The following is a 12,028-nucleotide window of genomic DNA, read 5'->3' as shown; positions in this document are numbered from 1 at the left end:
AGTATTCCACATTCTAAAAATAATTGAGTTAGAAGATTTTGGCATCTTGAAAAGGAATCGATATAGAGAAAAGGAAGAAAAAAAACAATTTTTTTTCATTTCATTTTTCAGGGAGATGTTTGTCTTTTAAATTTTTCATTTGCAGGGAGATGTTTGTCTTTTAAATCCTGAAGCTAAACAAAGCCCATTTAGAACTGATTTGGTTCATATCCCGGGGTCCATGAACCCACACTGAGAGCGCTAAGTCAGGCATCTAGCCAAGTTAGTCTTAAAGTATGTCACCTCCTATTTAGCTATTCCTAATATATCTGTTACTTTGGATCTGTGAAGCTGAATTGTTCTTTTCTTAAATGGTTTTGGAACCATAAGAAATCTTTAGGATTAGAGAGAGATTTTCATGATTATCTCCTTTGGCTTCATTAGAGGCATCAGAGTCCATTAAAAATTTTCCGGAGAAACTTAAATCCTTTGAGAAACCTGAAATTCTTGTAGTTTAAGGAGTAAATCCAGTTAGATCTGGGATGCCTGAGAGTGGAAATTCCTGTGCCCACTGTCCGTGCTGTCCTTCTACGTCGCCAAGGATCTTGTCAGATTAAATCCTCTTCAATCCCAACAACCCCAACCACAGTAGAGTTCTGACAATGCTTTGAATGCTACCTCAGTTAAAACTGCCATGCTTTCTCAAAGGATTCAGTCCCTCAAGGGCAAGTAGATTATCCATTTTCTGATTTTTTTTTTTTTTGGCCAACTTTGATTTTTGCTTCCTCTCCCATTAGTTGGTATCCAGACATTCCTAAAGGATGTGGTGAGCCTTATGCAACACCTCCCTTCCATTGTTCATTCTGACTCTTCATTCACATCTCAGCTCTAAAAAGTCTCTTCCTCAGGAAAATCTTCTCTTGCCTCCCTAACCAAATTAAATTCTCCATATATTATGCTCTCAGGGTGCCATGTATCTGTGTTTTATAGCTTTTATCATAATTATCATTTTACATTTATTGCATGAGATGATTTGAGCACTATCTCCCTCTGCCAGTAGACTGGAAAGTCTCTTGAGAGTGGACCCATAGATGCTGAAATTCGCTATTGAATTTTACTCCTAGCACAGTGCCTGGCCCGTAGCAAGTTCTCAATAAATGTTGCTTAAACAATTAAATGAATTCTTTTATAAAGTACTTCTGTAATCCCATTTCACACAGTGTTCAGAATATGGGTGAATACAGAATTGATCAGCTCATGGGCGGGCCCATCTACAGATATGAATGTTGAAAATAATTTTACCGCAGTTACTTAGAAGTACCAAAGTCCTAGCCAGCACATGCTTGATACCGCAGGGATGAAACTTGGTTGCATCCTGCAGTGGCCTCACGGCAGCCTCTGAATAGATTGAGATCAGCTGCTCCTCGGCTACAGTGAACATTAGGGATAGAGCCCATCTGCCTTTGCCCCTCACTTTAGAACTCAGCACCATGTTTTGCTGACATCTTTGCACATTAAAAAAAAAAAAGAACAGTTATTGAAGGAGTTGTTGCTTTTCATCTGTTTTTAAAAGATGTTCATTTGTTGTTAATGAAAAAATACACATTACCACATTTTAAAAATAGAGTGCATATCTAACACAATGTTAAATAATTATATTTTTGAACCTTTGCCTAAGCATGTGTTTGCAATTATTAATAAAAGGAATAAAAAAGAAAAGCAAGCTTCAAGCCTCTGTTCATATTAACAACCAGATTTTTGAAAGGCAGGACGAACTGTGGGGACTTTGTGAAGAGAAGACCTAAGTCACTTCAGTTGTCACTACCATTCTCATTTTATTTTGTCAGAGACAGTAATCGAAAGAGTTTGGGAGTGGAATAAATCTTTCCGTATTTGATCTAACTAGAACTATAAGCCATACAACCAGGCATAGTTTGGATTTGAATTTCTAAAACTAAGATATTGGAAAACAAAGAGTAAAGACACAAATGGCATTGCCCACATGCTCTATAAAAGCCTGTGATGTTGTTAAGCCTGATTTGGACTTGGCGTAAAGATTTTACTAGAAGTCTTTAGCATTTGGCTGCTTATTAGCTAAGTGACCTTGGGTAAGATTCATGGCCTCAACTATAAAACGGGGATATCTTTCTTGCATGGCTGTTTTGAGAATGAATGAGATATTTGTACTGTGCCTGGTACAGGACAGGATAAGGCAAATGACAGGGTCTTAGTAGTGTGTATCTCTGCTGCCCTTCACGCAACCCTCCTCTTCCTCACTAAGATACATACACTAAATTTGTATCTGTTTGCTGACTCTCTTCTCCTTTTTAAGCTGGAGTGCTAGCTAGAAAAGGAAGAATTTTTTTTTTTTTTTTAAAGACAGACTCTTGATCTGTTGCCAGGAGCCAGCTGGAGTGCAGTGGCACAATCTTGGCTCACTGCAACCTCTGCCTCCCGTGTTACAAGCAATTCTCCTGCCTCAGCCTCCCGAGTAGCTGGGACCACAGGTGCACACCACCACGCCCAGATAATTTTTGTATTTTTTAGTAGAGATAGGGTTTCCACCATGGTCTCGATCTCTTGACCTCGTGATCCACCTGCCTTGGCCTCCCAAAGTGCTGAGATTACAGGGGTGAGCCACCGTGCCCAGCCTAAGGAAGTATTTTTATTATCACTCAGCAAATATTTTTTGAGGGCCTCCGATTGACCAAGCACTGTTATCATTGTTTGGAATACATTAATTACCTCAACATGCAAATCACCCACCCTTATGCAGCTTATATTCTAAGGAATCATGTGGAACATGGAGATTATTTATAAAATGTTTCTTGCTACTGTTACCTCTTGGTTGTAGTTTTTGTCATTTGGGTGAATCATAATTACCAACACAGGAGTTACTCTTGAATTAAGGCCCTAAAACATCCAGTAATTCAGGATCTTCTCGTCTCTCTTACTTTCTCCCATCATTCCGTACCCTGCTCCCTATTCTCTCTCATTCTCTTTCTTTTACCCTTCTTTCTGTTTGTGTATCCAAACTTTAAAAACATCTTCACCCATGCTAACTTTTTTTCTTTCTTAGCTTGATTCAAATTCCAGTTGAATTCAGTCCCCTCCATAGGAAGTATGTTTTAGGCCCCTCAGGGATGAAGGGAGGGTAATTTCGTGGTGATTGGCCTCATAATGGATTCTGCCATTGGTAGGTGCTTGGCTGAATTACACGTCTCTCTTTCTTGTTAGATTGTTGGCTGTGATCACCAGCTGGGGAGCACCATCAAGGAAGATAACTGTGGGGTCTGCAACGGAGATGGGTCCACCTGCCGGCTGGTCCGAGGGCAGTATAAATCCCAGCTCTCCGCAACCAAATGTAAGATACACAGAGATGGAGTGACCTTTGGAGTTGTTGACTTCTTGACTTGTTATCCTCCCCTGGTTTACGTCTGGCCCCACTAAACAGCCAGGGAACAACACCTCCACCAAAATGATGAGGAACCTGGAAATGTAGAAGGCGTTCATGCTCTGGCATGTGAAATAGCTTAGGTGGGACAAGTCAGGTCACCAGGGGCAGTCCCAAATGGAATACCTATCCTTCTGAGGCACATCAGGAGTGAACCAAACTTGGGGCTACAGGTATTCTCTGTGCAAACATGAGCCTTTCTGTCCAACATGAGGACAGACTGTATCCCAGCTCCTGCATGATGTATAGTGTGTTATTCCTGGTGGAAGATAGCAGGGAGAGTAGGAAGATCAGCACAAATTTACTCCTGTCACTGTGAAATCACATGGTCTTCATTTACAAAGTGGCCTTTGGTCAGTGCTAAAACAACTTCTTTCAGAATTAATATAGGACAGTGATTACATGAAGTCTTGGTTTTTTGGTTTTTGGGTTTTGGGTTTTTTTTGAGTCTCATGCCCTCCCCAAGACTGGAGTGCAGTGGCGTGATCTCAGCTGACTACAACCTCCACCTCCACCTCCCAGGTTCAAGCGATTTTTCTGCCTTAACCTTGCAAGTAGCTGGGATCACGGCGCATGCCACCACGCCCAGCTAATTTTTGTATTTTTGGTAGAGCCAGGGTTTCATTGTGGCCAGGCTGGTCTTGAACTCCTGACCTCAAGCAATCCACCTGCATCGGCCTCCCAAAGTGCTGGTATTACAGGTATGAGCTACTGTGCTGAGCCTATGTGAAGTTTTTTATTGACCTTTGTGTCCTGATATCTTAATACTAGAAAAAAAAAAGTGTGATAATTATACATGTACTTGCTGAGAACTTCACACAATCATCTCATGTAATTGTTATGACAACCTCATGAGCAAAGTACTGTTAATTCCTATATTATGGATGAGATAACTGAAGCTTAGCCAGATTATGGGATTTGTACAGAGTCACACAGTTGTAACAAAGCCAAGGTTTGAGCTCAGAGTCTGGTTCCAGAGCCTAAGCACTTACTTGTTCCTTTGGACTGGTCACAGCCCTGCTGATAGTCTCCATGGTGGCACATCTGCAAGGCAAATAGATGGATCAAGGGAAGGTGCCTCAGATGTCTACTCAGTCAGATCCTGAGAGGATAGGTTGTACAAGTCCTCATAGTCCCTAAGCCAGCAATGGAGTCATTAATGTAAGGCATTTTATGATACACAGTCCTCTGTGACAATCACTGTCCTGGGCACTGCAGCAGATACAGATAGAAATTAGACAGCCCTTATATTAAAGGACATGCATTTTTAGAATCATTTGGAACTTGCATGGCATATTGTCTCCAGATTTTGCTACTATGCAGAATCCTTCAATAGATCCCAGATTGAGTATTTCTTTCCACCTGTTTCTCTGGCTTGGGAAATGAGAATTAATATCTTTACTGAGTGTGTTTTGTTATCTTTACTTGTTGACTAGCTGGAGGAAAACAATTGACGTATGGGGAGTTTGGGGCTTTAAATGGACTTACAGGTCAAGAAGAAAGGCAGCTGCAGTTGTTGTGGTATACAGTAGAGAAATATTCTCAGAAATCCTCAAAATCAGCTTGCCAAAGGATTAGGCTTGAGGTAAAAAGAGGGAGTAGAAAGAAAGAGTGGGGACTTCTAAACACATGAAAAATTGGAGATACCAGTTTAGGGAACTCTCCACATTCTAGCTCCCTTGGAAGCAATGAAAAATGTAATTCTGCAATAAATAAATAAATAAATAAATAAGAAAATTTAAAATATTCTGGCAGATAGAATGAAGAATGAGGTAACTTAGACATTGATATAAACCATTCAGGCGAACATTTTTTTTTGGTCTTGTATGTGGGTAGCTTCTTCTATAAGTGAAAAATTTCTAAAGTTAGAAGATGGAAACCAGAAATGGATAGAGTCATAGTTCTCTTATAAATTATGGTTGGATATTAGAAAAGAGTTACATTTAGAAGATCATTCTTAAGAAATCTTCAAGGAATGCTAGAAGAGTTAAAATCTCTCTATTTCTGTTATGTAACTGAATCAGTGTCATTATCTAGGAATCTAGGAATTACTGTTAGATACGAAAGAGAATGTCATGCATGCGTGCAGCAATGGCTGTATAGTGTTCTGGGAGCATGTTTTTAATGGTAAAGATCCTTTTTTATTCTCATGCCTATACCTTCCTGTTGTCAGAGAGGAGCTAGACTACCCTGCTCAGATAAACGTTCCCCTTACCCTACTGTTACGGAGGGATGGGTGACCACTGGGGCCTGAATCACAAAACAAAGATGGAGAAGCTCCAAAGGAACAAACTGAAGCTAATTGAGAGCCCTGTGTCATCTCCAGGTCTGCAAATAAGTACCACAATGAAAAGTGCCCTGTTCAAGACCGCCAGTGGGTAAATTATATCATACACAACCTGATGATGATACATAATGACAAAATGTAATTGATTCATTTACCTTAGCACTGATGATGCCTCATGACAGAATGATTGATATCAATAAAGCCCAGCGTATGCATGCAACTCACCACAATCTATAGCAGATGCGGAGCAAACTGCCTCGCTTATGTTTTCTCCACCCTAGAAGAATCATTCATCCTGTGCTTACAGACTGTGAGGTGACCCACTGGCAGGGAAGATTAGGCTGCTCTGCAGGGCCCAGCAGAGTGGCCAGGTGAGCAGTTCTCCACCCTGGAGGAGTCCTGCCAGATCTCTCCCCTGTCTTCTGCCAAAAGGCACCGTCAGTTCGCCACATGCTCTCTTCGAACTTCTGGCACTCAGATTCCCCACATTGAACTCATTTTCTTTCTGAGCTTATATCCAAGTTTTTTTTCCCCCTGCATGTTATCAAGCCTCAGAGGAACAAAGCAAAAACAGGAGAGTGGAGAAAGACCATGATAGAAAGTGCCAGAAGGATAAAGAGAAGTAGAAGTTTATCCAATGGCTGCCATTTGCTGGTGAATTTGTAAAAATCATCTTTTTATTAAAAGACATTATAATTGCCATTATTAAAAGGCATTATAAAATTGTCTTTTAATAAAAAGACATATAAAGTTGCCATTGTAATTGCCTAATACAAATACAGACAGTGAAAACAGAGCAAGATTTCCTTCACAAAAGTACTCTTTCTCCTTCTGTAAAGGGAAAGACTGCCCACTGGGAGCACTCACCATTTTCATTTTTCCTGGTAACTTCTCAACTCCCCTAGCCCAACAAAAATAGTCAAATAGAGCTGACATTACCTTGCCTCTGATTCTTCAAATTTAAAGGCTCATTTTCTCACAAGATTTATTGACTTACACTCTATTATGTATTTTCCAAGTATAAAGAATATTCTTAGAGTGAGAGCCAGCCTATTTGCTATTAATTTAACATTTGCAGCTTTGCAGAGCTCTCATCTGTATCTGTATGCTTTGAAATCACCTGGAGATCCTAAAGCGCTCTCTCTCTCTACCTTCCTTGCATGGGGAGGCCACTTAACTAATTTATGTCAAGATAAAATTAAGCTTTTAATACTTAAGAATGTGGCTTCTCAGACTGTGGCTTATGCTGGTGTATAATGGCTATGGGTATACATGTCCTTGGACTATCATTCTAGCTCAAAGATTTTAAGGTAAAGTATGCTTATAATAAAACACAGGCCACTATGTTATGAAGTGCAAAATACATACAGATTTTTTAAAGAAAGCGCAAAGCATTAAAGAAATTTCCACTTACCTTGGCTGCTTCCGACTATCCTCACAAGCCACTCAAGGATATATTCATTCAACGGCACATGTTTAATGGGCACCTGCTATGTGCCAAGGAACTGTTCTAGGTGCTGGAAATGCAGCACAGAACAAAACAGACAAAATCCATTTATCTTCATGGGACTTACATGCTAGCATGAGAGACAGACAAATAATAAAATGTATGTACGTCATGTGGTGATATGACCCATGGAAAATTAAGCAGAGCAGGAGAAGAACAGGAAATGGGTGTAGGCTGCCAGCCAACAGTGATGCAGGGAAGTTGCAATTTTCAGTAAGTTAGTAAGGAGAGGACTCACTGATAACATGGCATTTGAACAAGGATCTGAGGGAAGTGAAAAGAGGTCACTATGCCAAAGTCAGGGAAGAGAAAATTCTAGGAAAGGAGAAAAGCAAGCGCAAACATCCTATGGTATTTGCATTCGAGATATATTTCAGGAAGAACGAAGAAGCCAGTGTGACTAAAATGAGGTGAGTTTCAAAAAGGCTAGAGAAAATGATGCGAGGCAGAGGGAAGAATGGTGCAGATATTGTGGGCTTTTGTAAGTCTGAATGAAATGGGAAGTCGTTGGAGGATTTTGAACAGAGGAATGATTTGATCAGATTTCTGCTATACTGAGAATAGACTAGTGGGGCCAGCTGTAGAAGTGGGAGCTGTACTTGGAAAGATATTACACTAAGCCAGGCCACAGATGATGATGGCTTGGACTGGACCAGTAGCTATGGCAATGGTGAGAAGTGACCCAAATCTAGATATACTGCACCCCTCCCTCCCTCCCTCCCTCCTTCCGTCCTTCCCTCCCTCCCTCCCACCCTTCCTCCCTTCTTTCCTTCCTTCCTTCCTCCCTCCCTCCCTCCTTCCCTCCCTCTTTCTTTCTTTCTCTCTCTCTCCCTCCCTCCCTCCCTCTCCCTCCCTCTCTCTCTCTCTCTCTCTTTCTTTCTTTCTTTCTTTCTTTCTTTCTTTCTTTCATCTCTCTCTCTCTTTCTTGAAACAGGCTCTCACTCTGGGTCTCACTCTGTCACTCAGGCTGCAGTGCCGTGATACAATCACAGCTCAGCTCATTGCAGCCTTGACCTCCTGGGCTTCAGCCTCCTCCCACTTCAGCCTCCCCAAGCAGCTGGGATTTTACAGGCACATACCACCAGCTCTGGCTAATTTTTGTATTTTTAATAGAGACGGGGTTTCACCATGTTGACCAGGCTGGTCTCAAACTCCTGGCCTCAAGTAATCTGCCCACCTCAGCCTCCCAAAGTGCTGGGATCGCAGGTGTGAGCCACGGCACCTGGCCAGCATTTTTAATTTTAGCCATTCTTATCAGTAAGTAGCGGTATCTCATACTTGTTTTAATTTGCATTTTCCTGATGGCTAATAATGTTAACATCTTTTCATGTTATATTAGCTTATAATTGCTGCTGTAACTAATTACCAGAGACTAAATCATTTAAAGCAACACAAATTTATTGTTTTATGGTTCAGGGATGGGTGTCAGAAAGCTGAAATAGGTTTCACTGGACTAAAAACAAGGTGTTAGCAAAACACAGCTCTCTGTAAGGGAGAATTTCTTTTTCTTCAATTTTGATTTTCCTGTTCCTGGAGCCTATGTGCATTCTTTGGCATCTTCAAATCTCTCTCTGACTCAAGCTTCCTCTTCTGCCTGCCTCTTGTATGTTAAAGAATGTTTGTGATTATCTTGAATCTGCTCAGATCATCCAAGATAATCACTTAATTTTAAGGTCAGCTGATTGGCAATCCTAATTCCATTAGCAACCTTAATTACCCCCTAGCCACATAATATCACCAGTTCACACATTTAAGGACACATTTGGCAGTGGGGACGGATACTTTCGTCTACTTACCACAGTGAACTTTGTTAATCTTTTGCATAGTGTCAGTTCAAGTCGTTTGCTCATTTTTAAAAAATGCATTGCTTGACTTTCTGTTGTTGAGTTTGGAGAGTTCTTTATATATTCTAGGTATAAGTCATTTGTGGGATATTTGATTTGGAAATATTTCCTCCGTAGTAGCTTTTTTTCTTCAAAATTGCTTAATGTTAACTTGCACAGAGCAAAAGCTTTTCATTTGGATGAAGACCAGGCTATCATTTTTTTACTTTTATGGTTTGTGCTTTTAATATCATGTCTAAGAACTTCTTGCCTAAGACCAGGACACAAAGATTTTCTCTTAGGTTTTCTTGCAGAAGTGCATTTTACCTTAAGGTCAATGACCTATTTTCAATTATTTTTTGTATAAGGTATAAGTTTGATAGGTAAGTTGAATTTTTTTTATAGATGCCCAATTCTTCCAGTACCAACATTTCAACAAATGTTGAAAACACAACATTTTCTTTTTTAAATTGTCCTTAAATATTTATCAAAAATCTATTGGCCATTTCTGTGTAGGCCTATTTCTGGACTCTATTCTGATATGTGACTGTCCCTTCACCAATACTCGATTTTTTTTATTACTGTGGCTTTAATGTAAATCTTAAAATGAGGTAGTTGAGGTAGATTTCTTCAACTTTATGCTTATTTTCAAATTCATTTCGGCCCATCTATTCAGCGTCTTTGCCTTTCCATATAAATTTTACTATCTGCTTCTCCATATCTGCAAAAAAGTCTTACTGGATTTTGTTGTTAATTCTGCAGATTGATTTGGAGGGGTAGGAATTGGCATCTTTACCATGTTAAGTCACTCGGTCTATGAGGTATAAGAATTTTATGTCTCTGTTTATTTAGGTCTTCTTTTATTTCTTTGATTAGCCTTTATTAGCTTTCGGCATGCAGATCACATATACTTTAGTTAGATTTACACCTCCAGTATTTTTTGCAGCTATTGCAAATGGCATTATATTCTTTTTTAAAATTAGAGGTGGGGTCTCACTATGTTCCCCAGACTGAAGTGCAGCGGCTATTCATAGGTATAATCATAGCAAACTATAGCCCCAAACTCCTCAATTCAAGTTGCCTCAGCCTCCCAAGTAGCTGGGATTACACATGTTTCTGAGCTTGGCTTGGCATTGTATTCTTTATTTCCATTTCTTATTATATATTGCTAGTTTGTTAGCCATGTATTACCTAAACTTGATAAACTCAATACCTCTGAGTTTTTGGTAAATTACTGGGAATTTCTCAATAAACAATCATGTTGTTTACAAATGAGAGTGGTTTTACCTCTTTTCAATTTGTAAGCCACTTTTTTTTTCTAGTCTTATTATACTGGCTAGGGCATACAATACAATAATGAATAGGAATTATGACAATGGATATCCTTATCTTATTCCCAATCTTAAGAGGAAAGCATTCAGTTTCTCACCATTGAATATGATGTTAGCTGTAGGTTTTTATAAAAGCCTTTTATCAGATTGAGGAAGTTCCCTTCCTTTCCTGGTTTGCTGAGAGTTATTATCATGACGGGATGATTAATTTTATTAAATTCTCTTTTACCTCAACTGACATAGTCATGTGGTTTTTCTTCTTTAGACTTTTATTGTGATGAATTACATTAATTGGTTTTTAAATAAAGAACCAACTTTGTATTTCTGGGATAAACTCTACTTGGTCATGGTGTATTATTCTTTATATAGATTGCTGGTTTGATTAGGCAGTATTTTCTTGAAGCTTTTTATGTCTCTGTTCGTGAGAGATACTGGTCTGTAGTATTATTTTTGTATTGTCTTTGTGTGGTGTTAGTATTAGCACAAAATGGCCTCAAACAATGAGTTGGGAAGTAATCTCTTGTCTTCTTTTTTTTCTGGAAGAGATTGCTGTTATTTCTTCTTTAAATGGTTGGTGCCATGCCCCAGTAAAATTTTCTGGATCTGGAGATTTATTTTTCAGTATGTAACTTTATGAGCATATGGAATACCATTATGGTAACTATTTTAATGTCCATTCTGTGTTTGGAGTGATTGATTTTTCACTTTAATATGTGCTGTGTTTTTTGGTTTCTTTGCATGCCTCATATTTTTTGACTGGATGCCAGACATTACAAATTTTACCTTTTTGGGTACTAGATATTTTTGTATTTCTATAAATATCCTTGAGCTGTGTTCTGGGAGCAGTTAAGTTACTTGAAATCAGTTTGATCCTTTGGGGTCTTAAAATGTGGTAGACAAGACCAAAACCATGTTTGGTCTAGAGTTAATTGTACCCTTTTACTGAGGCAAGACCTTTCTGACTTACGAAGTCTTTCACTTTGGCTAATGGGGTAAGATGTTATTCTCATCCCTGTATGAGCACCACATACTCTTCTCTACAATTCTTTTGTGTAGTTCTTTCCCCAGGCCGGGTAATTTCCTCACACTTATGTATTGATTAGTATGCTGCTGGATCCTTAAAGGAAACCTTCTTGGGTCTCCAGAGTTGTCTTTCTATATAACGCTCTCCAATCTGTTACTTTGTCCCACAAATTCTAACTGCTTTGGTCTCCTTGGACTCTGCTTTGTCTCCTCAAGTTAGGGAATCTACTGAGTTCTACCAGTGTTTTCACTTCCAAAGCTGTAGCCTGGAAACTCTATCAAGGCAGTCAGCTGGGGCAATGTTGAGGCTTACCTGGTTTGTTTCCTGGGTCTACAGAATTGCTGTCCTTGTTTGCCTGATGTCCAATATCTTAAAAACCATGGTTTCATCTGACTTTTTCATTGTTTTAGGCAGAATATTAAATCTGGTTCCTGTTATTTCATTTTTGTCAGAGGGTTTGGCAGAAGTCTTGGTGCTGGGCTCTCAATTCAGCTCTGCAATTACATAGAGCTAAGCCAGCTTTTGACCCCTTCTATGGGAATGCAGTTAAGCACCTCTAATTCTGATTTCTCATCTTCCTACAACCTCCACAGCCACTTGATTCCTAGAGGTTGAATGTGCTC

General features: G+C 39.5%; 1 protein-coding gene across 1 annotated transcript in view; it reads left to right on the top strand.

The window, feature by feature from the left end:
- The window catches only part of ADAMTSL1 (ADAMTS like 1), a 423,754-nt gene that overhangs the window by 141,726 nt on the left and 270,000 nt on the right, over positions 1-12,028 (top strand). The window contains 1 exon segment of the mRNA XM_032300230.1: positions 3,217-3,343. Within this exon segment, the coding sequence (XP_032156121.1) occupies positions 3,217-3,343 (127 nt within the window).

This window comes from Sapajus apella, unplaced genomic scaffold (assembly GCF_009761245.1).
Source record: "Sapajus apella isolate SASKATOON/1434 unplaced genomic scaffold, GSC_monkey_1.0 scaffold42, whole genome shotgun sequence".
Taxonomy (NCBI): domain Eukaryota; kingdom Metazoa; phylum Chordata; class Mammalia; order Primates; family Cebidae; genus Sapajus; species Sapajus apella.
Note: the sequence above shows the minus strand (reverse complement) of the source record. Positions and strands in the feature narration are given on the sequence as shown.